The sequence below is a fragment of the Carcharodon carcharias genome, chromosome 22 (genome assembly GCF_017639515.1).
Source record: "Carcharodon carcharias isolate sCarCar2 chromosome 22, sCarCar2.pri, whole genome shotgun sequence".
NCBI lineage: Eukaryota > Metazoa > Chordata > Chondrichthyes > Lamniformes > Lamnidae > Carcharodon > Carcharodon carcharias.
In genome coordinates this window covers 32,058,270-32,084,494 of record NC_054488.1, presented here as the reverse complement: position 1 = coordinate 32,084,494, position 26,225 = coordinate 32,058,270, and the positions used below count along the sequence as shown (strand labels likewise).

The 26,225-nt window shown below is 39.2% G+C and overlaps 3 protein-coding genes across 14 annotated transcripts in view; 2 read left to right on the top strand and 1 right to left on the bottom strand.

Annotated features, from left to right (window-relative positions):
- Positions 1–3,182, top strand: part of LOC121293753 (hexosaminidase D-like) — a 33,102-nt gene extending 29,920 nt beyond the window's left edge. For all 7 annotated transcript variants that reach the window (XM_041217027.1, XM_041217025.1, XM_041217026.1 and 4 more), the window contains 2 exons: positions 1,901–1,990; positions 2,154–3,182. In XM_041217027.1, the coding sequence (XP_041072961.1) occupies positions 1,901–1,990; positions 2,154–2,328 (265 nt within the window). In that variant the 3' untranslated portion in view covers positions 2,329–3,182. The remainder of the gene's footprint in view (positions 1–1,900; positions 1,991–2,153) is intronic.
- A 2,057-nt stretch (positions 3,183–5,239) lies between these two features.
- LOC121293756 (cytochrome b-245 chaperone 1) lies at positions 5,240–23,176 on the bottom strand. Of its 5 annotated transcripts, none has more exons than XM_041217040.1 (9): positions 22,627–23,148; positions 18,325–18,353; positions 16,448–16,526; positions 13,583–13,734; positions 13,013–13,054; positions 11,380–11,453; positions 9,944–10,040; positions 8,492–8,636; positions 5,240–6,762 (listed from the first exon to the last, which is right to left on the bottom strand). In XM_041217040.1, exons 4-9 carry the CDS (start codon positions 13,668–13,670, stop codon positions 6,639–6,641), a joined length of 570 nt encoding a protein of 189 aa, XP_041072974.1. In that variant the 5' UTR covers positions 13,671–13,734; positions 16,448–16,526; positions 18,325–18,353; positions 22,627–23,148; the 3' UTR covers positions 5,240–6,638. The 5 variants fall into 5 exon arrangements, with proteins under 5 accessions (XP_041072974.1, XP_041072972.1, XP_041072975.1 ...); XM_041217042.1 differs by lacking the exon at positions 18,325–18,353 and adding an exon at positions 8,157–8,272 and having other exon boundaries at positions 6,628–6,762; positions 22,627–23,176; XM_041217038.1 differs by lacking the exon at positions 18,325–18,353.
- Positions 23,177–23,225: 49 nt separating this feature from the next.
- Positions 23,226–26,225, top strand: part of narf (nuclear prelamin A recognition factor) — a 45,022-nt gene continuing 42,022 nt past the window's right edge. The window contains exons 1-4 of one of the 2 annotated variants that reach the window (XM_041217034.1): positions 23,226–23,369; positions 23,779–23,891; positions 24,050–24,133; positions 24,215–24,358. In XM_041217034.1, the coding sequence (XP_041072968.1) occupies positions 23,865–23,891; positions 24,050–24,133; positions 24,215–24,358 (255 nt within the window). In that variant the 5' untranslated portion in view covers positions 23,226–23,369; positions 23,779–23,864. Of the gene's footprint in view, positions 23,511–23,778; positions 23,892–24,049; positions 24,134–24,214; positions 24,359–26,225 lie in introns of both variants that reach the window. The other variant, XM_041217035.1, reaches the window with a different exon arrangement.

Sequence of the window (26,225 nt, the reverse complement as noted above, 5' to 3'; positions counted from 1 at the left end):
GAGGTCTGGAGCCTCAGGCTACAGCTGGAGACTTGCCACGGCAGGCCCCAGGAAAATGTAGCCTTAAAAATCCACCATTTTGTTTTAAAAGAAATTTTCAAGGCCGTTACTGAGGTTTGGGCATAGCATCACTCGAAGAGCAGTTATCACAGATCCTTCTTGCAAAGCAATTAAAAGGGTACTAGTGAAAAGAATTTTACATGGACAGTGGTTAGAGTTTGTAATTCTCTGCTACAAACAACTGTTAAAGTGAATCCATCAATCTTTAGATGTTTGGTAGCACAGAACTTGAGTATTGCTGAAAAAAGAGATATGCTATTAAAGCTTTTCCCCCTGCACTCATCAGGGTAGCTCATAAGAAATTACCAACAGTAACGGGGGGAATAACAATTCATACTGCACAAGAAGGGAGTGCTGATTGATTGGAAAGTGGACTCGGATTGGCGGTGTTACATGGATTATGACGCGTGGGGCAGTTAACTGCCCAACTTTGTTCAAATTCAAACAAGGCAGGTTGACTGTGCTTGGTCAAGACATTGCCTTGGGGCATGAAACAGGGAATGTCTGTTTTCTAAGCTTTTGATTATTTGAAGAAGGTGCAATGTGTGGACATGTTCCTTCTGTCAGCAAAGGTGAGTCAATATATGTGGCGTCTAGCATGTGTAAGTGAGCCACTCTCTTCTCATGCAGTATAAATTGTTGTTCCCCCATTCCTGTTGGTAATTTCTTGCAAGCTATCCTGATGAGGCCTCTTCTGAATGACCTTACAATACTGGATGCTGGGGCCTAGATGATAACTCAAGTACTTAGCATCCAGTCAAGATAAGCAGTATGAAATACAGCAGAGCCATAAAATTTAATTACATGCACCCATCTACATATGGCAAATGCAGAATCTGGCCTATGTATTTGTGATGTTCATCCAAGTGACATGTGAAAGCAATAAGGTGCTTATCAGGGCTGACCTCAAGCTGTGACATAAGAAAAGTGTGAATACATGTGTGTGAAATTCCCCTTTCTACTGGTTCTTTGAAGGCATTAACCTGATTAAATTAAAGCTCCAGTTACTTTCCCTAACAATGCAATGCTAGTTCTACATGTTTTATATACATCTAGACTTTTGTATATTTTATTATATTTTCCAACTGGCATTATTTTAACATGGGTATTAATTAACTTACGAGTATTAAGTTACCTACAATGAGAAAACCTAGTCTTTTATTTCTACGATTCTTTTTCCACATTATTTCACAATCTGTCTTTTAAAAACTTGATGGTGCAGTTATCATAAATATGAATTGTTGAGAATAAATATCAATTGCTATTTAATACTGTAATAATGGCTTTAACTTGGCCTACTTTTCATATAATAAAAGTATTTCTTTTTTCAATCACCTTAACCATACCTTTTCCAAATATTACCTCTGAACAATAGGGCAGATCTTTCAAATGGTGTACACAGTTTAAGGCACATATTCATCATTGGTCCAATTTCAGCCATTTTATCTTTATATCAATTGGTAACAGTTTGGAAAATCATATGACACCAGTGAACATGGAAATAATATCCAAATATTATCACTGGATGCATTTCCGTGCAACCTCTATTATTGGGAGTGTATCTCTTGAATCAAAAGTTATCCCTCAACCAGTACTACCAATGGATTATCCAGTCATTTATCTTATTACTGTTCGTGGAAACTGCTTTGCACAACTTAGCTACTACTGTGGACCATTTAACAATAGTGACAACACTTCATTGGCTATGAAGTTCTTTGAAAGCTCTTTAGGATGTGAAAATGGTGGATAAATGCAATTTTTTTCTCGTTTTAGAAACTGTAATAACATAGTGGAGCTTAATAGAAGTGTGAATTCAATCCTCTCACTTTTTCCTAATTAGCTACATAAAAGGATGGTTCAGTAACTACCACAGAAAAAGGAAGATTGTTCACCCCATTATAATTCGGCATTTTGAAGGAGAAGTCAGAAGGTATGTTTGCATTGTGTTGGCGCTATATTTGTATAATATATATGCATCAAAAATCTTAAAAATTAACTAATGAGAAAGGAGTATGGATATGAAGTCCCAATAACCTATCTGATAAACGACGATTATTGTGATGGAGTAATAGTGGCTAATGATCCTTTTTTAGCGTCCATGCAAATTGGAAAACAGCTGTAAGTGAGCTGAGTACAGCACTGGAAAAAATCTATTATCCAGAGACTGTGGAAGAGTGGCTAGAAGAACATGTTAACCCAGCCTTGACAAGGTTGGGACAGTTTGTGCAAGACATGGATGAAGCTTTGGCATCAGGGAACTTAAAATAAAAATGTAATTAAATTAAGTGCTTTTTATTGAAGTGTTTAATTTGAATGCATGACATCCTTTGGTGATTTATAATTAGCTTCATTCAAGGTGAATCCAGCCATATGGTAATTAACAAGAGCAAGAGATTTAGCATGAAAAGAGAACAAGACATTTAGTTCATCAAGCGCAATCCATCCACACATACCGTGTTCAGTCTATCCTAGCTATTTTCATCTCCTGAGGGGGAGTCCTACATAAAAGCTTAATACTAACTCCAGCTCCAGATGATCACTACCACTCCACAATTCAGTTCCAAGACAGCAACACCTGCACCCAGCAGCACAGGCTATTGTGAGCAATGAAAGTTTGGTTGTCTCTAAGAACGTAAAAAACAGGAGCAGGAGCAGAACATTTGGCTTTTCCAGCATGCTCTGCCATTCCATAACATGGCTGATCTCAGTAGGTACTTATCCCTATAACTTTCAATCCATTATATTGCTTGGTTCTTGAATAGCATAAGGCCAAGTTATACATAGTTAAGTTTATAAAACATTGCAAGTCAGTGGAGAGTGTTGCTCAGTTTGGCTTATTTAGAAATTGATTTTTTTTTAAGTAAAATGAATATGAAATACAACGGGGACTAGCTTGCACTATAATATCTACCATTCTGCTCAATAAAAATCGTTCTTGTAAAAATGTTGATGTAAACATTGTACTGATTTAATTATTAAAAGAGCATTGGTATGAGATTAATTTTTAAAATTATCCTTATTGTTTTTTTAAATATTCAGGTTAGATTTAGCTTTGATAGTCAAAACAAATGTTAAGATTTCACGTTGAAGACAATGTGTGCAAATAAATTGTTTGAATGCAACTATTGGACTAAATTGTTTCCCTACATTTTCATCACATCTCAACAATGAAATGCTATTTCACAGACACAGATCATCCCTGTAATCCAAAGGGTGAGTGTTTACTATGGTGCACATTACTTTGTGCAAATACAGCAATTCAAACGTTGCAATATCTGAAAAGTTTATACTTTAAAAATGACAGATAAAATACAAAAGTTGGATTTTTGGTTAAATGTTTTTAAAGTAATCACCATATAGAGTGTATCATTTGCCTAGAAGGCCGGAATGAAGCAAAATGGAAATAGCCGGGGCCACTAAATATACACTTAGCAATATTCATCATTTATTCATATTTATGCACAAGTCAAAAAATCTTTTATATTATCCTGAATTATACATTACTAGTATTGTCCCATATTTCATCAAGTCATTTTTGTATGTTGAGGATTCTGTACCATTTCAGACATTTAGGTGATCTGACACAAGGCCCTTTTCGCTGTGAAAATGGCTGCTCAGAGGTGCATAAGAAATGTTTCTTTCCCTAGGACATGGCTCATGGCCTTCTCTAGATGCTTCTCCAAAGTTATATGGAGCAGTTTTGGAACTTGGTAAATGAGGATCACAAGTGTGTACCCATGTCTACATCCTGTATTTTTGGGTTCTATACAGCATATTTTTTATTTGTTGGCGATATTAGGGTGATGCAGCTGAGGCTGTATTTGTTCCCCTGAGGAGGCAGTGGTGCTGGAGGACCTTCTTGAACCATTGCAGTCCTCAGCGTTGGTGTTAAGGAGGCAATTTCAGGATTTTAAATTCTCAAATTGATTGTGTGTATACTGCTGATACTTCTAAAACTGGAATCACATCTAGACTCAAATTTTCCTCATTAAATATTATTTCCTTTAAATGATAATTGTAATTAGCTTGTCATTTGAATTTGAACTATATGCAGGAGAACAAGCCTTACTGTGAAGATGAATAGTGGAAGATAGATGCAGAGCCAAATGTACACAGATTAAACTGTACCTTCTTTGTGCTTTACAATAACCAACAATGTAACCTAAAACATAACTTAATTATGTTGGACTGAACTTTGTTTTAAGTGTAAGAAGAATCAATCCTTCATGACATTGCAAATGGAGTCAAGGCCAAGTACAGCATTTAGTCAGTCAAATGGTGGGGGTTAACTGGTGAAGCAGAGAGGGGAGAGGATGGGAGGAGGGCTGGGAATTGTGCAGGGGGAGGGATGGAAAGGAGAGCGATAAAATAAACAGGTTAGGTTGGGGTAGGGATACAATGTTGATGAGTGAGTGTGCAAGCAGCTTCCATACAGCTCACTGATTTCAGTATATATCCTGCAAACCAAACCTAGATCCAATAAGCAGTTGAACAATCATTCAAAAAAGATGCAACTTGCTTAACGGTTTACTGTAGTTTTTTTGGAAGGCATGTACCTCAAACGGATAACACCTTTTTAAATAAAAAGGTAACTTTTCTGCTTTGGTTCTAAATTCTAATCCTTATACAGGCAGCTTTAGCATTATTTTTAAAAACTGGCAGCTACACAAGTTACTTAATCAGAATTATGGTGGAAACATTTGAAAACTTTAAAATGTAACTTCTGTGGTGGCATTCTGACATTCTTCATTCACAATCATTGGCAGAGTGTGAAGTGTTTTTGTGATTACAGCATTTTCAATTAAATGGGATAGTCATGTTTCCTATTTGATTAAAATGCTGGGAGGTAAACCGAGTCTTACAGTCAACTCGACTTCTCAGGCATTTCAATCTCGCAACAGCCCAATCTACCAAGATTCAGTTGTTCTTGCACCATGTAAACAATTGAGATTTGGAGCAGATTGCTCCATTCCTCAATTCTAGGCTTTTGTGACCTGAAAACTAATGAACCAGTCTCTTACCCGCCAAATCCCTGCGTGACTAATTTCATGCCTTTCACAACATGAACATAACAAGTACATGCCAAATGTAAAGCCGTAAGTACCTTTGTAAGATCATCAAATAATTTTCACATCTCTGCCAAAAGGATAGATTAGGCCACTACTGACAGACAAAAGACTTATCAAGCCAGAGCTTTATTCTCCCCTTCCCAGGGAGTAGTTGTAATTTACAGTGCTTTTTCTTATTTTTTCCACAGGATGTGGGTGACGCTGGCTACGTCAGCATTTGTTGCCCATCCCCAATTGCCTTTGAATGTGGTAGTGAGCCTGCTTCTTCATTCGTTGCAGTCCATGTGGTGTAGGTACACCCAGAGTGCTGTTAGGAAGGGAATTCCAGATTTTTGACCCAGTGACTAGTGAAGGAGCAACAATATAGTTTCAAGTCAGGATGATGAGTGGCTTCAAGGGGAACTTGCAGGTGGTGGTGTTCCTATGCACCTGCTGCTCTTGTCTTTCTAGATGGTGGAGATTGCAGATTTGGAAGGTGTTGTCGAAGGAAGCTTGGCAGGTTGTTGCTCTGCAGCTTGTAGGTGGTACGTCCTCCTGTCAATGCATCATTGGAGGGAATAAATGTTTAATGTCGTGGATGGGGTGCTGATCAAGAGGGCTGCATTATCCCAGATGATGTCAAGCTTCTTGAATATTGTTGGAACTGCACTGATTCCAACAAGTGGGGAGTATTCCAAGTCCTGATGTGTGCCTTGTAGATGGTGGACAGTCTTTGGGGACTCACGAGGTGAATTACTCGTCACAAAATTCCCAGCCTCGGACCTCCTCTGCAATTCCTGGAACCTCAAATAATCTGCAAGCATCACTTTTCTATCTCCCTTATAAAATTAACTTCCTTCTGTGCAGGGTGTTCAGTATTGAATTGCCTTCTAATAGTCTTCTAGCTCTGATAAAAAAATCCATAAGGAAATTGGTGTACAAAATGTATTTATCCAACCACCCTCATTTTGAAATACCACAAAAAGGTCTCAGCGTTTAACACTGTAACTATTCATCTTCCACATTCTTGCTTTTGCTTAAATGTATAAATCATCTTTACATTTCATTGTATTATTTCAGTTTATAGGAAAACAAATATAGGAATTCTCTTTTTACAAGAAACCCCAAAGAGAAAACAAAGTGAATTAAAATGGACTATAAACAGAAAGTACACAGTTATAAGCACAAAGTCACAACACGAAACAAGGTTACCCATTCAGTATTTCCTAAGTATCTGGCTATTATTTCTTAGTTTATAATTTTGATCAAATGTACAATAAAAGTCGCATTCTTCCAAAGCATGTAGTTCACATCAGCGACACTGGAATGTGAAAATTATAGTTTGTTATTTCACCAGCAAAAATGTTTGCCATCCAGCATGTTCATGTTATTTAGAGTTGAAGATTGATTGATTCCTGTGCAGTTTCACAACTTGTTTGTTTGAGGATGATTCTTTAATGTTCCACAAGTGCCCAGACTTTAAAAGCCCTGGATTTACTTTGGTTGTGTCCTTAATGTCCATGAAATGCTTCAGTCTTCTTCATTGTCACTGCTGGTGCCATCACTGCTATCTGGAGACCCCAGCTTAGCATCAAAAGACAGTTTGTTAAGGTTCAGGAAGTTAGTTATAAGATTTGCTACAGAATCAACATCACTGTAAAAGGGAAGAAAAAACAAGACAAAGTTAGAATTGCAGACCTAGGCTCACATCTTCCAGTCAACACAGACCTCTGTATCTGACGCTGATCTGTCAGACAACTACTCACTTACCTGCATATGATTCTTCTGTCTAAACTTCCAATGGGAGGATCCTGAAGGACTCCCTCAGAGCAGGAATCCAGAAAGACAGCAGTAAACAGAATCTGCAGAAGCCATTCCCCATTTTTATAGCACTAGCTGCCATATTGTCATAAGTGTTTAAAGGTCTCCAAGTTTCTCAGTGTGTTAGTGAATGAATCGATAGGAGGGTGAGGTGAGTGTATAGGGTAGCAGCTGGTTAGGTGTCATGGGGGAGTCTGTGTGAGTGATTGGGGGTGTCAGTTGTATATTTGCCCAGGAGTTAGACTAAGATTTTTCTTAGTCTAACATTTTCTGGGTAACTATTCAGGTAAGTAAGTTGGAATTGTCCAAAGTCTCTGACTTTAACTCAGAGCTGGAGACTTCTTTGGAGGTTTCCAGGGAGGAGGGGAATTGTCCGTCAGAAGTTCAAACTTCCCAGGCAATGTACTGAGTCAGTACATCGGGACTTCCACAGGGTCCCGACCTGCACCTTGGGTCATGCATCTGGTCTATGATGATCCGGAGATCAAAAGATCTAGGCCCTGGTGTCAAAAAATACATTTCCAGCAGCAATGTTCATAAACCATGCCATTTTTCTCCTCACCGCTCCCCCCCACCCACTGCAATACTGCCAGAAAGTCATATCATTATGTAACATCAGCTAAATATCAGAAATGTAGCAGACGGAGTCAAGTGCTGGGCATCCCTCAGACTTGAATCCATACTTATCTGGTGAGGCGGCAAATTCTTTATCACTTCCAATTTACTTTCGCTTACATGGTAACAGTGACTACTATCCAAAATAATTCATTGTACAGAAAGTGCTTTGGAACATTGCTGCAGTGTTATAAAAACCGGAGCATTTTCTTCTTCCCAGTACCAGACCACAATATTCATTTTCCTCTTCTAAAATTATTATTTTTTTTTTACGTGTTATCTTTGACTCCTCTTAGTTTGATGTTTTGCTAAAGAGGAGGAGTTTGTGGTTTGCTCCCAGATTTCTCAGGCCTAGTGTTCAGGTAAAAGATGCAAAAAGGCAGCCTAAAAATTCTCCCTTCTCTCCAATGGTGAGGGAGCTGGGAGGCAGGGCACACCTGGCTTCAGGCTGACACTTCCATAATAACATAACAGTGTGGAAAAGCATGAACCCCCGACATCATCACTGTTAATTTTTGGAAACACTTTTAAAATGACTGCCTTTCAAAAGATATAAAGTTACATTTCTGCATTGGCGACTTAAATTTTATAGTTTGTAACCAATGCACTTACATGTATCCAAGCCAAATAGGCAAATGGGGCAAATTTTTCAGTTTTCAGATTTTATAAAATGTGAGATGTATTTGCCTCTGTGGATCGTGTGTAGCATTTGTTCATCAGTTGCACCACTGGAGATGGTGTTGGAAATACAAAAATGCAATTAAGCAACAAGAACTTATCCAAATTAAAGGACAGATTCATTTTTGTGTATAATATTAAAGCAATTGTCTATATCAGTATTAAACAGTAAAATAGTTGATTCTCCAACTCCACAAAGTTATACTAAATTGTCAGTTATTTGAAAAGCAAAAAGTCTCAGCAAGAAATTTGAGTGTTTAGTTACTTACCTGCGATTACTTAGCACTGCGCTTTGGGTAAGTGGATGTGAAAACCCAGTTGCAAACCGCAGTACTACAACGTAACCTTTCCCCAAATAGCGGACTCTCTCTTCTTCTACAGTAACGGCACGAATATGCTGAAGCTGTGCCACCACTGTAATGGAACACAGTCAGTTACCGAAATAGAGCTAGCAAAGAAAATATTGCCCCAAATTATACAAATCAATATTGTGTGAATATCCTTGAGAAAAATAGAGGGGAAGTGGCACAAGTATATTTGAGGTTGTTGTCTGCAGTAGCAGTGACGCAGAAATAGAGTGCATCAAAGCTATCCTGAAGGACAATGGCTACCCTGATCAGACCACTGTTCGTCTTGTATCACTCGCAGCCTCACAAAATGGCCAAAGGTGACCACTTTTGGACTGTGAAGTGCCCAGAGTACCTCAAATTACCCTGGAAAGGCAATTTGAACAACAGGTTAAGGAAGTCATTACATGCTGTGACAATGCAGTGGCTATGCGAATGGTATTTTACATTAATAGGATGCTGCCATTAGTCCATAAGATGTTCTGCCTACCACACAATTGAACATCACGATTGAATTTCAATGCCAGATACGTAGTCCAATCTGATCAAATTAAACAGCATATTTCTTCGGTTGTCCACAATAGACAGAGTACCGTAGCCAGAAACATTTACTGATTTATGATTCTGTAATTGGCCGGCACTACCTGAACAATCCTGAGTGCTCTAATAGCTACACTAACAACAAATTTAAAATAATCCATCGAGATCATAACGTGGCTCATTTACACATGCTAGATTCATCTGCAGGGAACCCCCTTCTCTGCAAACAAAAGGAATATGTTCAAGCCTTGCACTCTTTTGAATTAATTGGGAGCTTGGCGAGCCTATAGTTCCCATTTGCTTTCACCATGACAACGCCTGGACCAGAGTTGACTTACCAACCAATCAGTACCCTATTTTTCTGTAGTATGAATTGTTGCAATAGTTTGAAATTTGGCATTCTTGCATTTGTTCTGTTGCATACAAGACAAAATGCTTCGGCAACATATCTCTCTTTTCAGCAATATCCAAGTTCTGTACTACCAAGCGACTGTTTATTCATGTTGTAGTGAAATTATTACCTGAGTGCGAAGGTTCATGTTAAACTAGCCTTGCCATTAAAGGCCAAATCTTTGTCTTAACATTAATCCTAACCTGAACCTAGAGATGAGTTTGGAAATGTTAATTGGTTGATCTCAGGCAAACCATGAGTGATAGTGGCAGTGGAGGAAGAATTAAAAATTAATTCCCATTCAGTACAAAATGAGTAGTTATTCACCCCAACTCAATGTACTTTGTTTTAAGGTTTCTACCATCACACTCAGAATTTGTCACCACAGCCCACAGTTAACCTGATTGTTTTTTTGTAGTAGGAAATATAAATTTGCACTTCACCTTGTTCTTGACTATTATTCCACATGGTCAATATCCTTGTATAAAGATTAAAATTTTTAAGAACTGCAGTGCCTTTAGTCTTGTCAAATATGACTTCCTGAAAAGCAGAAAAAAACTACTGAATGAATCAGAAAACTTAACTTCATATTGCAATCTTACTGTCTACCAAATGCATGAACATTCAATGGCAAGCAATTTTTTTAAATCCTTGTTGGTTATTTTATGTAATATTGGTATATATATTCAGGAATTGGTAAAGCATTAGATGTTCTCCCATTTAAATTTTTGTCTCTTGCCAATATTCAGATAGCATTTAAATATTAATTGCTAAATATTAACTTGACAGACAAAGTCAACTGTAAGTTGGGAGGAGCCAAATATTGGCAAACATTACACAAGGAGACAGATTCATAAAGACTTAGAAGAGTTGAAATCATATAAATTAATCGAAAATCTCAATGTAAACATTTTGCTCTTGTTAAATTCGGGTAACAAGAGGTTAAATCCAGACAGCATACAAGCTTCTGGAAATATGGATTAGATCAGATAAAGCGCATGACCAAGATGATATCTCTCCCATAGCACATCAGCTTGCCACTTTTTGATTCATTCTCAGTATTGTAGGGATTGCTGGCAAGGACAACATTGATTGTTCATCCCTGGCTACTGAGAAGATGGGCTTCTAAACTGAGGCTTGTTAGGCCACTTCAGAGCTCAGTTAGGAAACAATTATAAATAATAATAAAAATAAAAGCAGAAAATGCTGAAAAACTCAGGAGGTCTGGCAGCATCTGTGGAGGGACAAACAGAGTTAGCGCTCCGAGTCCGTATGACTCTTCTTCAGAGCTCAAGAGAAGTAGACATATGACGGATTTTATACTGTTTAAGAGGGGGTGGAGCAGGTGGAATGAGATAGAAGGTCAGGGATATTCTTCAGGGATGACCTTCCCTGAAGAAAGTTAATGAACCACCAGTTTTCTTTTTACAACAATCCAACAGTGTTTAAATTGAATACAGTTTCACAAGCTGTGTGTAGAATTCAAATTTCTGGATTACTAGTCCAGTAATATAGTCAGAACACTACCATGCACTGGTTAAAAAGGCAGTAAAGTTAAGACCTTCCAGTAACCATTCACAAACTATCATTTAGAATAGCTCAATTTATTTGAACCTAGCAGTGGAGTGACTGCCAATAGAGCAGCTAACAGCAAAGTCCTCAACTTGGGAGGGCAGGAAGAAGTATGAGTGACATCTCAACAGTGGAGAAGTGAGTTTGGCACAGCGTTTTTAAAATAATTTTCAAAATGAACACTACATACTTGGTCACATTATATAACTCACAAGTAGCCTAATAAATCATTCATAACTATGGATTAATGTTGCTTTAATACCTCTACAACTGAAGGCAAGCTTTAAGTATATAAGTACTTTCCTACCTCCCAATCTTCCAAGCTTTGTATGGCCACAAACAAGCAGCCTACTACATAGAATAACTTCCATGCCCAACTGTCTGAAAACAAAAAGTAGAAAGAAATTTTATTCAATTTCACACAGATTGGTATGCCAACTGCAACCCAAGTACTAATATATATATATTTTTTTTAAAACGTCAAGTGCAGGCACTGTTCTGTGTTTTTATTAAGTAATTCTCTCTGATTTAGGCCAACATTCTTTGCAGGAGTCCTGCTCCCAGGCTTTAATTGATACCATTCTGTAACCACTTGGAGAATCTAAGATTAGTCCAGAGAGATTAACCATTTATTTTTATTTCCTGCTTTCACTCTGTAGGAATTGCATAACCTCTAGTCCACACCTTCACTCAAAAATCCAACTAAGATTAGAATTTTTTTGTGCTGCTGGTACACTAACTAATGATACTATCCTGTATTTTTTTTGCTCAATCAGTTGTTATCAAATGATCCAATAGCATCATTTGCTTTTAGATATTGTACACAAGGTAATTAAACCTTTTCAAACTAAAGCTGTAGTGCAAGGTATAAGCATTGTACATTGTTATCTCATTTACTGTTGCACCTTCCTTTTGTACCATTATGGTGCTTAGCCAATTTGTTCCACAATGAATATAATGGAGAGAATTGTCATCTTTGCGTATTCATTTCAATAAAATGAAAATCAGGTGGTTTCTGCAACTTGCTAGTAATCTACTTCACTGAATTGTGCCCACACTGAAGATGAAAATTTACCTCTTGTACTTCCAACTTAAGTTGTAAAGCTAGATGAATTTTTACAAATCTTTTGAAAAACTTCATTTCATGTCAGGCAAGTTTGTATATAGCTAGTTTTGACAAACTTCATGCTGAGATGTCAAACATACGATAATTGGAAACTTAATATACTAAATTTTTCGCCCATTGATAGATGGGGCAATCTAGCCCTGCCATGCCTCAAACTTTCAAGCTAGAGGGGGAGAATAAAGTTCAACAATTGCATTTCCCAGCAGTGATCAATTGATTTATCTACTAAATATTATTTTGATATGCTGAATCCATTCATGCAGTTTGTCACTTTTGCGATTATGATAAACTGAAAAAAAATGTGTGGGGATCATCTAAACCTGTACTTGGGCACAATGAATATCAAAAGCAGGTGAGCCTGAGTGCATGCAAAAGAACCTTCCCGATTTTCCTCCATTTAAATTAGTGGAAGCAAAATCAAGTGGGCTTATGCCCACTGAAGTCAGAAAAACCTTCAATATTACCTCCTTGGAATTACACATCCCGACATTTTATTTAGTTCCTTCACCCCTTGCAAATACCAAATCCGTGATTTTAACAAGCTATCTACCAAAAGTTTCAGGTTTCTACCTGTTTATTTTCCACAATCATTTATCACATTTCTGCATTCTCTCTTACTTTACCCAATCTTACAACTTTACACTTAATTCTAGGAATTCCATCTGTCACTTCTGCACATTGACCAAATCTTTCTAGATTCCTTTTTTCAAAGATGATTGCAAGTGATTGAGAATATATACTTATTTTTAAAATTGGCAAAAGGGGATACAACAATCAGAAGGATATTAAACAATTGTACTCTGACTTTTCTTACCTGCACTGTAGTAAGCAGCAGCTAGACCAATAGAACCAATTCCTACAGAAGAGGGAAAAAAATTCAGTGTTAACTATTCTTTTTGTTGTGAACTTGTATAGCTTTGGTAGTGATGTCCTGCAGAAATTTACATTAAATCACCCACCAACCTTTCCTCCCTACAGCGCAACATTAATTAATATAATTGTTAAATATTTTAGATCAAAACATCTGAAAAACATTCCATGTAATGAATTAATTTTAATGTATGTAGGAAAATGTGGAACTTGCACTGAACCAACAATGAGACAAATGACCAGTTAACTAATACCACCACTCAAAAAAAAGTTAACTAAGGAATATTGATCAGGACACCCAGAAAACTCCCTCCTCTTCTTTGAATAATCCCTTGGAATCCATAGCGTTCACTGGAACCACAAGAGGTAAATTGGACTGATTTAAATGCATGAATCAAAAAAGCAGTGCAACCTGCGCTGATGACCTGTTATGGCACTTGAACCCATGATTGAATGAACCAGAAATGAATGTGCTACCAACCAATTCAAGGTGCTTTAATTATTATGGACTCACCAACTAACACAGACCAGGACCTAACACCTGGAGATCTCTTAAGGCAAAGGATTGAATCTGTTCGCTCCTTAACCACCATGTATGCCATCTCTACAAAACGCAAAACTCAGAAGTATGGACTACAAGTTCCTAAATGATGCTTTCAAATGGATCTGCAATTCAAACACAACATGGAAATATAATGAACAATTAGAAAGGAAATGTAATAAAAAACAAAAGCCGCTGTTCACAATGAGCAAGGTACAGACCGTATCCAACCAGCCAATGCTTGGTCAAAACACATTAGATGTGATTCCGTGATTGAACATTCACTAAATAATCCTCAGTGTGCTAAAAATTACACTGACAGCCAATTTAAGATTGTCAGTCGAGCTTGCAGCGTGGCGAATTTGCATGTACTGGAAGCTACATATATGAAAATACAGGGCCCTGTTCTTTCCAGACAGAAAGAACATGTACACACATTGCTCCAGTTTCAGCTAAATAAAATAAGTAACAGCTATTCGCTGACTCGTTCCTCAGGGCAATGTCTAGACTAATCAGGGTCAAGCCTCCTGGTTTAATTTCTAAACATTGTTTGGCAGCTAACTATCAGTCACCATCAATTGGTAAAGCCTCCATGGCAATGCCTCTACCAATCAGCACTCCCTTCTCACCCAGTATAAATTGTTGTTTTCCCCTTGTATTGGTATTCTTGCAAAGTGTCCTGATGAGTGCAAGATGAAAAGCTTTGACATATCTCTTTTTTTCAACAATACCCAAGTTCTGTGCTGTCAAACATTTATGAAGTGGTATATGCTTCTAGTAAGCCATGAATTTAATAGTTCATGTATTTAACATCACTCTGCACCTTCTGAAGACATCCACACCAGTAAGCCCAGCTTTAAAACATTTTTTGTCTACTTCAGTCTCAAGCACTTGCCAGGGGGACGGATGAAGTTGGTAGCTCGGAAACAGTTTCTTGTGGGAACTGAAAACAACAGCTTCAGTCTTCCCAATATTTAGTTGGAAGAAATTTCTGCTCATCCTATACTGCTTGTCTGATAAGCAGTCGGATAATTTAGCAACAGTGCAGGAGTCAGGAGTCATGGTGAAGTGGGGCTGGGTATCTTCAATGTACATGTAAATCTAACTTGGATGATCTCACCTAGGGGCAAAATGTCGATGAGAAATGGGAGGGAGACAAGGTAACAGTATAGGATTAGGAAGAGAAACCAATGCAGGTGATACACTCAATATGATAAATCAGTTAAGAACAAAGATCAGGTGAGCACAGTCCCACCCAGCTGGACGATGGTGGAGAGTTGTTGAAGGAGGATGGTGTAGTCAACCATGTCAAAGGCTTGCAGACAGGTCGAGAAGAACAGGACCAATGGTTTAACCTTGTCACAGTCACATAGGATGTTATTTGTGACTCTGATAAGAGCCATTTTGGTACTGTGGCAAGGGTGAAAATCTGATTGGAGGGATTCAAACTTGAAGTTCCAAGAAAGATGGCCACAGAATTAGGAGGTGACAACACAGCCAAGAACTTTGGAGGGGAAAAAGAGGTTGTAGATCCAGCAGTGCGTACAAGGATGGTGGGGGTCAAGGGTTAGTTTCTTTGAGGAGAGGGTGATGACAATGGATTTGAAAGTGTGAGGGACAGTACTTGAAAAGAGAGAATCATTGACAAATCAGTTAATGCGGGAACCAGAAAAGGAAGTTGGGAGGTCAGCAGCCTAGTGTCAATGGAATCAAGGGAGCAGGAGGTAGGAGTCAAGGGCAAGATGAGCTTGGAGAGGACAAGAGGGAGGATAATAAAGAAACTAGAGAACAATGCAAGTTCAGAGTTAGGGTGGGGCGAGTTTGAGAGCATTTTTGGCCTGGTAAGCTAGGGGAAGGAAGGGAAGTGGTAGAGGTAGCTGATCGGATAGTTTCAATCTTGGTGGAAAAGAAGTTCATAGTAGGACTAAGATGTCTACAAGCTCCACACACTTGGTGGTGAGGGTGGGGGAGGGGTCTTAAAAAGATGATTTGCAGTAAAGAAAAGATGTACCAGTCCTGCCAGAAAATTTGCTACCAGCTGATTAATTTGAAGAGTTCCTTTATATTATTTTTTTGTGACAGGAAAATATTCTGATACATGGGTTTATGGTCTAGGTTCACAAAGCTAGGTAGCTGATCATCGACCCATTCTCTAGGATGGTAAACTAATCACACGTTTTTCCTGATCCTGCTTGCCATTTGCAACAGAATAGCTAAACTATTTTAAATAACTGAATTAACTACTCATAATAGTTATACTCCTCTCCATGATGCTGTATCCAGAATATCGCACACCTAATGAATATATGGCTACACTATTTTGTGGAAGCAGGACATTGGGTTAATAATACAGCTTTGAGCAATCTTTAAAAGCATTGTGAACAAAACATTTTTAGCTGAAAAGTGATAACACTATAAATATTGTGATGGGAAATTTAGCTTTGTATATATTATTCGAATCAACTCAGAAAAATTAGTTACCATTCATGACCTGATCATTGTGAATCACAACAGGAGTTGGAGATCCTGTGCTTTGTGTGACCTAATGTGACAAGCACAATTCCATGCATGGTATAGCACAATAACATTGTATTCTGCCAGCTGCTGCAGTTCCAGTGGATACTGTGCAGTCCTCCAGTAGATCATGACCTCAAATTTAGGTTTACTATCTTAAATGGCATAATTATCTTAAAAGATACAATTTACAAGCACATCTATCAACTGCTTCAGATTTTTATAAAGAATTCCCAGCGCTCATTATGTTAGCTTTGCATCAGTACAAAGGCACAATTCAACTAATAAAGAGCATTAATAATACAAAATGTATAATGTGCAAACCTGAGATGTTTAGTAACTGACTGCAGTTATTGTGAGCACTCCTGCATCCCAAGCGTTTTATAGCACACGTCACAAACTCCTGGAACAGTAAGTAAAGATAATTTTTTCTTTCTTTAATTGGCAAAGGTTTTGGTTTGTTGAAAACATTGAAGCCTAGAAGCCAATGTTGGTCATATTAAGAGATATACTCTTAACATGTTGATACATGTCTATTCAGCAGAGGCTATAAATGGTTTAAAATGAAGGCGTTAACACCTACATTAGAAAGTGAATGGTGATGAAATCTCATACCAATGCTGTAAGGATTCAATTGCTAATATTGGCAACATTAATTTCTGGACATACACATTTATATACTATTCCAAACCACAACTGATAATAAAGTAATAAAGTTCTAACCTTGACTCCTCTTCATTCAGATGCTGTCCCTTTAAGGTATCATATGCAAACACAGGATTAATTTAATATGTATGTTAATGATTTTCAACTTTTACTCCCCATCACCTTACACACTGACCTCTGTTGTTTGACTGCCTGACTTTAAGTGAAACTTCTACAGCCAAATACAAGAAAAACCAAAGCCATCTCACTTTTCTCCAAAAGTTCATACCTGTTGCTTTTGACTCCACCCCTCTACTCAAGCCTGATCAAATCACGTACAGCCTTAGGCCCGGAACTGAGCTTCAAATCCTACGTTACATTTTTGATTCTTTCTATCCTTATTATTGCAGAGTATTCAGCACTCCTATTTTAGATCATTCTCATTAGCAAATAGCAACTGCTAGTGCCTTCAAAGTATCATTAGTCTTGTTATTTTGGTTATTTTTAATAGCCCAGTATTACAAGCAAGCCAATCTTTCTGTTAGTATAACTTCAGTCACTGTCTCCATAAGATCATTCTGCAGTGAAAAATCACACCACCAGGCTCAGTTTAACTTGAATTATTGAGCAAAATTATTTTATAAAAGATGAAGAAAATAACTATGATATGTACATGCGTGTGTATGAATACACATACACACACACACACAAAGAAATCCATCTAACTACCTGCTTAGAATGAAAATGATAAAAAGCTTCAATCTAACATTAAACTATGACATGACAGATGACTCATATACGTGCAGTGACTCACTTGTAATATTTCCCAGCTTCAAGACCTTGGTACTCTATTTTAACTTTGAGTAGATTCAAATCAGTTTGAATCTCTTCTGTCATAGAATCATAAACTAGAAACAGAGATTGGTTGCAGTATGGAGAAGGCCATTCGGCTGTTGAGCTTATGCCAGCTCTTCGCAAGAGCAAACAAGCTAGTCCCACTTCCCCATCATTTCCCCCAGCCCTGCAATCTTTTTTCCCCTTCAATTATTTATCTAACTCGCTTCTGAAAATCACAATTGAATTTACTTCTGCAATCCTTTCAGGCAATGCATTCAAGACCATAACCACTTGTTGCACAAAATGTTTCCGCTTATCACCTTTGGCTCTTTTGCCAGCCACCTTAAATCTGTGTCCTTTGGCTCTAGGCCCTTCTGGCAAAAGGAAGTCCCTCGCTCTCTCTACTCTAAACCTATCAAGATTTTGAAGACCTCTACCAAACTCTGTTAAATTCTGCTTTTTTATTTAAATATCCTTAAAATCAAACTGAACCTTCCCACATTTTAGGAAAACTGTAACCACATTTGAAAATAATTGCCTATTATACATATAACTAAACAAATTAAATTTACCCCTCGCCCTGGTATTAACTGTTCTGCATTAGCACTCTGTCTCCCAATGCACTGAGTCCAAAATCATGGGGAGATGGTGGCATAATGGTAATGTCATTAGACTAGTAATCCAGAGGAAAAAATAAATAAATAAATAAATAAAAATACCTGGAAAAACTCAGCAGGTCTGACAGCATCTGCGGAGAGGAACACAGTTAACATTTAGAGTCCGTGTGAATCTTCAACAGAATGAAGTAAAAATAGAAGAGAGGTGAAATGTAAGCTGGTTTGGGGAGAGGGGGGGACAAGTAGAGCTGGATAGAGGGCCAGTGATAGGTGGAGATAACCAAAAGATGTCGTAGACAAAAGGACAAAGAGATGTTGAAGATGGTGATATTATCTAAGGAATGTGCTAATTAAGGGTTGAAAGGACAAGCAAGGTACAGATAGCCCTAGTGGGGGTGGGGTGAAGGAATCAAAATAGGCTAAAAGGTAGAGGTAAAACAATGGATGGAAATACATTTAAAAATAATGGAAATAGGTGGGAAAAGAAAATTTCTATATAAATTATTGAAAAAAAGGGGGATTGGAAGGGGCTAGAGGCTAGGGAGCTAGGCAGGAGAGAGTTCATGATCTAAAATTGTTGATCTCAATATTCAATCCGGAAGGCTGTAAAGTGCCTAGTTGGAAGATGAGGTGCTGTTCCTCCAGTTTGCGTTGAGCTTCACTGGAGCAATGCAGCAGGCCAAGGACAGACATGTGGGCATGAGAGCAGGGTGGAGTTTTGAAATGGTAAGTGACAGGGAGGTCTGGGTCATGCTTGCAGATAGACTGAAGGTGTTCTGCAAAGCAGTCACCCAGTCTGCATTTGGTCTCTCCAACGTAAAGGAAACCGCATTGCGAGCAATGAATGCAGCAGACTAAATTGAGGGAAGTGCAAGTGAAATGCTGCTTCACTTGAAAGGAGTGTTTGATCCCTTGGACGGTGAGGAGAGGGGAAGTAAAGGGGCAGGTGTTGCACCTTCTGCAGTTGCATGGGAAGGTGCCGTGGGAGGGGTTTGAGGTGTAGGGGGTGATGGAGGAGTGGACCAGGGTGTCCCAGAGGGAACGATCCCTGCAGAATGCCGTTGGGGGGCGGGGGGGTGAAGGGGAGATGTGTTTGGTGGTGACATCATGTTGGAGTTGGCGGAAATGGCAGAGGATGATCCTTTGAATGCGGAGGCTGGTGAGGTGATAAGTGAGGACAAGGGGTACCTTATCATGTTTCTGGGAGGGAGAGGAAGGTGTGAGTGCGGATGCGCGGGAGATGCGCCTGACACGGTTGAGGGTCCTGTCAACCACCGTGGGTGGAAAATCTCAGTTAAGCAAGAAGGAAGACATGTCAGAGGAACTGTTTTTGAAAGTGGCATCATCAGAACAGATGCGATGGAGGTGAAGGAACTGAGAGAATGGGATGGAGCCCTAACAGGAAGCGGGGTGTGAGGAGCTGTAGTCGAGGTAGCTGTGGGAGTCGGTAGGCTTATAATGGATATTGGTGGACAGTCTATCACCAGAAATTGAGACAAAGAGGTCAAGGAAGGGAAGGGAAGAGTCAGAGATGGACCATGTGAAAATGATGGAGGGGTGGAAATTGGAAGCAAAATTAATAAATTTTTCCAGGTCCAGACGAGAACATGAAGCAGCACCAAAGCAATCATCGATGTACCGGGGAAAGAGTTGTGGGAGGGGGCCGGAGTAGGACTGGAACAAGGAATGTTCCATATACCCCATAAAGAGACAGGCATAACTGGGCCCATGAGGGTACCCATAGCCACACCTTTTATTTGGAGGAAGTGAGAGGAGTTAAAGGAGAAATTGTTCAATGTGAGAACAAGTTTAGCCAGATGGAGGAGAGTAGTGGTGGATGGGGATTGTTCGGGCCTTTGTTCGAGGAAGAAGCGGACCATCCCAGTGGGGGGTGGAGGTGTAGAGGGAGTGGACATTCATGGTGAAGAGGAGGCGAATGGGGCCAGGGAATTAGAAATTGTTGATATGATGTAGGGTGTCAGAAGAATCATGGATGTAGATGGGAAGAGACTGGACAAGGGGAGAGAGAATGGAGTCAATAAAGCAAGAAATGAGTTCCGTGGGGCAGGAACAGGCTGACATGATCGGTCTGCCGGGACAGTCCTGTTTGTGGATTTTGGGTAGGAGGTAGAAGCGGGCCATCCAAGGTTGGGAGACTATCAGGTTGGAAGCTGTGGAAGGAAAATCTCCAAAGGAGATGAGGTCAGTAACAGTCCTGGAAAAAATGGCTTGATGTTCAGTGGTGGGGTCATCGTCCAGGGGGAGGTAAGAGGAAGTGTCTGCGAGTTGACGCTCAGCCTCCACGAGGTAGAGGTCAGTGCGCCAGACAACAACAGCACCACCCTTGTCAGCAGGTTTGATGACAATGTCAGGGTTGGACCTGGGAGAACGGAGTGCAGCAAGTTCAGAGAGAGACAGGTTAGAGTGGGTGAGAGGAGCAGAGAAATTAAGACGACCGATGTCATGCCAAGTATTTTTATTTTTGTTTTGGATTTCCAGCATCCACAGTTTTTTGCTTTTATCTTAGTAATCCAGAGGCTCAGGCTAATACTCTGGGGATATAGGTTCAAATCCCATCATGGCATCTAGTAGAATTTAAATTCAGCTAATAAATTTGGAATGTAAAGCTAATCTCAGCACGTAATGGTGACTGTGAAATTATCATTGATTGTTGTAAAAACCCACCTGGTTCACTAATGTCCTTTAGGAAAGGAAACCTGCCATCCTTATTTGGTCTAAATGAAATGTATGTGACTCCTAATACTCCACAGTGCACAATTAGGCTTCCTTTAAAGACGAATATTTAAATGTTGAAGAATCACTGTAGTTGTGTGACTCCAACCCCACAGCAATGGGTTAACTGCCCTCTGAAATGGCCTGGCAAGTCAGTCAGTTCAAGAGCAATTAGGGATGGGCAACAAATGCTGGACACGTCACTGACACCCACATCCCATGAAAGAATAAAGAAAATTGTCCTTATTTACAATTTTTTCCACAGCCTTGCTTCACTCTACTTCTGCAATGTCGGTCAGCCCTCTGGTGCTGTGTGACCCCACCCTAATGTTTCTCATTTTGTGATAGATCTTTCAGATACATTGTTCCCACTCTCTGCAATTGACTCCCTGAACCTTTATGCCCTGCTGCCACCCTTCCTCTAAGCCTTCTAAAAACCTAGATTTTTGACCATGCTCCTTGTCAACTCTCCATTTCTACTACTGCTCACTCCATTTACACATACGTAAAGTGCTTTGAGATGATTTATTTCTTAAGAGTGCTATACAAAAGCAAGTTGTAATTGTATTAGAACAGGAAAGGATGGTATCTTCAGCCTCTATTAAGTTCCCCCATGGACTATTAGCTCAAACCCTATTTGGTAATGCAAACTCATGTTTCACTAGGAACTCAACATCTCTTTAACCATTTTGTTTCTCCTATCCCACATCCAAGCACTCACCTTAAATTATGAATTTTATAGCATAGATCACATTCTACATGCACTGAGTACTAAGAAGACGTCAGTTAACATTTCAGTTCTAAAGATCAGACATTTCAATTCAGTTCTTAATTCTAATCACCCTTGCTTGGAATACGTCAGACATAATTTTTTTTAATGCCTTGTGGCCATTGTGTTTGTACTTGTTCATCTCAACAGGCTTTCATTATTTTCAGCAACCAGCAATTGATGACTCTGTCAAGATCATGGTCAAAACAGCATCAATGGTGTCAATATTACTGGTAAACAACCCAATTAGTAAGATCTGAGGCTGTTTGGGGGTCATATACTGTACTAAATCACTGCATCTTTAGAAGCCAATTTGATGAAAGCAATTACTCAAACTGGTTTCAAACAAGAACATGTATAACATGTTACATGCTACAGCATGGTTAATGATGGCAATGTACACTTTTCCAAGTATCCAACCTATGGTCCCCGAGTTCTGCCAACTGATTCAAAAAGACCAGGCAACTTAGATTTATTTGTAGCTATATTTGCTTTTTGCTAGTCTGTTCTGACTGAATTATGTGGGTCTGGTGTTTCGAAAGGGCTGTTGTAACACTGTCACTGATGAAGAAATCTGAAATCAGAACAGCTACTTAAAATATTTGCAACTAGTGGGAGCATAAATGAAACTCATGTGATTCCTGATAGTCCACAGTGTACGATTAAGCTTCCCTCAAAGACAAATATCTAACTGTTGAAAAATCACTATGGTTTTAAATCATATTCAGGAACAAAGTCAAATAAGTCTTATACATTATTATACGTTATTCAAGGGTATACATATTGAATGGCAAACTATCAGTTTCAAGGGCAGTTTTAAATTGGAATAGACCTCTAAATCTAAAATACAACCCTAATCTGTGGAGATCATTTTTCTTTTAAAAAAGAAACAAAAGCCATACCGCCTGTCCTGCCGTTCTTCCTCCTGAACGTGTTGACTCATTGAGCAGGCGTGGAGGTTTGTGAATGAGTTCTTCCTCTTCCCTCTTGGACATCTTTGATCTCTCATTGGCTCAGCTCAAGAGCAACCTCCCATGAACTTCCCAGCCTGCTGTCCAATGGGTAGGTGGCTTTAACTTTGTTTTTTCCCAATGTATCATCGCTAAACACAACGCAACCCTGACAAACTTCCCTCACCCAACCAATCCCCACGATTTGCTGAGAATCAAATTGCTGTCCGTATCCCATAATTAACAAACAGGAGTTAGTGAATTATCCACAGGTCAGAGTTGGATTTCATGAAACTCACATTGGGAAAAAAAAAGTCACTTTTCTATGAGTTGCACTTTGAAATGAACAGCTTCAGGTCGATTTCATTTTGTGTTCTTTCAATTCCAAGTCTGGTAAAAGTAAAACAAACGCTTAGAGCTCAAGCTGGGAGGGATTTATTCAGCTCTGACGAGGGGTTGAAACTCACTTTGTTTGGCGGGGGGTGGGGGGACCAGATATCTCCCCCCACCCCCGCAGCTGGACTATGCGGCCGATACGTGCTGCTTGTCAGGTTCGCAATGTCGCTGTGAGAGGGGAGGCGGTACCAATGATAAGGACGGGGCGTCCTGCGGCAGGTTCACTCAGAGCGGAGGCTGTGCCGGAGACAGTGACACTGCACTCGGGGAGGGGTCAGAAACTGAAAGGAAAGACGATGGTATGAGCAGCAAACGCTTCTTTTTGACATGTCGGTGATAATCTGTAATTTCTGGCGTTTACCTACAGACGGTTGTCCGTGTATATGAACTACTCATTCAGTTTGTCAGCTGGAACAATTCGGAAGTCCCCCAAAGAAAAGGTCATTTCTTTTTTGTTTCTGCGGATTTGACTTGTAACATTTGCTGGGGCTGCCTAAGCAACCTAAGGTTGTTGTTTTATTTGGGATGATGTGGTCACTGCCCCTGAGCCGAGGAGTATAACGGTGCATTTGCTGCCATTTGTAGACGGGTTCAGCCGTTTGTAGATATGTGATCAGTCTCTGTCTCTATGGCCCCGGTGTTCAGTATCCGCGCACAGTGGCCGTGTGCGTGATCCTCAACTTCAAAGGAGTCTCTTTGTATCCGCAGGCTTGTGAAACACACTGATCGACTCGGCAGAGATCCACATTGTGTGGTGGAGAGAAACAGTGAGAGGAAAAGGCCCTCCTATAGACATGAAGTGTGACAAATGCACTAAAAATGTAAGAAAAATCCTTTGTCCTTGGTTAGTTTCATTTTTCTTTCTCCTTGCGCGACTTGTAACAGTGCTGATATGAGTAGCTTTAGGGGATATTTTTGTACAAGACATTTATGACGAGCTGGATGGGGCACTGAGTGATGATTTATATTTTTAATGTAGAAATGCACTAAAAAGCAGAAAAATAATGAAAACGCAAGTCTGGTCAACGACACGAAGAACCCCACCACCAGCGAAATCGATGAGGTGAGGCACTTGGAGTGAGACCAATATTTTGATTGTTAATAAATGATGTATTATTACTGAATACACTTTATTTTTTTACAGGAAAGTGAATTTCATAAACTAGCAAATGCCAAAATATTTCTTAGTGACTGCCTGGCTTGTGATAGTTGTGTGACATCAACAGAAAGTCTGCGGATTGCCCAACAGTGTCAAGAGGAGTTTGTCACAGTTCTCAGCCTTAACCAGGTAAAAGAAATGGGCAAAAAACCATTCGGCCCATTAAACTGAGCCTTCGGCAGTTTAAAGCAAGACATTGGGCCAAAATTTGTTGAGAATATAATGGTGAATTTAAAGGCGTATAGGTGTCTAAAGAAAAGTCCAACAATTTGAGGTAAGGAAGAGATGAATTGCAAATCACCACAGATTGCTGGACGTTTTAATCCTGCTGTCAGTCTCACCACATGTTTCAAGTAGTTGCTGGATTTGAATTGTAAATATAGTTTAAAGCTGTCACAGAAAATTAGGTTTGGTGTTACACAACCCTTTCCAGGGCAAGATTTCTGTTCCTGCTCTGCCACTCAACCAAGGGGGCCAGAAAAGGAACCCTTGAACTTGTGGAGTCTGACTCCCATAGCTATTAAATCGTCTCTAGAGGTTTTAAAATTTTAAATTCATCTTACTTTCCCTTTCTGTCTCTTATTATCTCTTCCAATCCCTTTTCTTTCTCACTGTATTTAATTTGATTTTAATTCCCCTATTTCATTTTCCATTGTTCATTCTGTTCTTTCCCCTGTTCCTTGGTTAAAAGGAAAAATTATTGGTTCCATCCTTCACTAAGTTCCCAGGTGCCCCTTTTCCCTTGTCAAGCAATTATCAATTTGCACTTCCAAACTGGAGGTAGGGGTAAAAACAAATCTAGCTCTTGGAGTTTAACTGAGATGCCAAGTTCCACTAAATTATAGGTCATCATATTTTCAAATTTGTGCCAATATGAACATATGAATTAGGAGCAGGAATAGGCCCCCTCAAGCCTGTTCCACCATTCAGTAAGATCACAGCTGATCCGTTTGTAACCTTTCGCCCCCTTAATCAAGAATCTAACAGTTGAGAGGTATCAAAGTGCACATTAATTATTGAAGCACAGTGTCAGACAGAAGTGACCTTTGTAGGTTTCCTGCAATAAGAGTTTGTGGTGGTAGTTTATATGTGGTAACTCCTTAATTGCAATTTAATTGAGTTTGGGAAATTGACACCTTTTAAATAGCAGATGATCTTTCCTTTGGAAAGGTGGCCAATGTTTACATTGTACTATAGTGTTTGTGTCACTGTGAACTGTTGCCGTTTGGTCCAGATAAATCCTTGTTAGTATCTCCTTCAACAATTGGAGATTTCAAAAATGTCTGAGTTAGCAGGCAGTAGTATAACTCAATTCTCTGAGTTCAAGTGTACCATAGAGTGCTAACTTGAATGCCTATGAATTTTCAATATATGTCGCAATTGTGCAACAAAATATTGAAGCATAGGTTTTTTTTCCCTAGGCATGATTTATTTCCAGTTTTGCTGCTTGATCTTGGTATAATATGCACAGGCATGCACAAGTATATGTGCAGCAGCCTGGCACCACCTGTAGCATGTTTTCTCACAACCCAATCTTTCTTTACGAACTGTTGGGACAAAGGTGATTGACATATTACTCATTATATATATATATGCACACCTTTGTTTATGAATGTGGTAAGTTTTGCCTTGAGTTAATTCCTCTATGATACAGATTATATCCAAATTCTTTCACAAGTGAGTTGTGTACATGGATTGTGGGGTGTCCTCAAAGATTAATGAGAGCAACATTGAAAATGATCTAGTTGTGCCCATGGAAATGAGAAGCTGTTTATATTATTTACTCAGACAGGGAGAGAGGGAATTAACACATGAATCTTCAAAATGGAGGACTCAAAGCTATGTAGGACGCCACCTGAATCAAAAAGTTAAAATTGAGTTTAAACTTTAATTTCTACTGGGATTTTGTTTCAGCTGCTTATGTTTGCTAGTTATACAGAATTTTAATTTAGCAAATTAATTAGCTGAAATATCCATTGGGGTTTTATCACAGTTG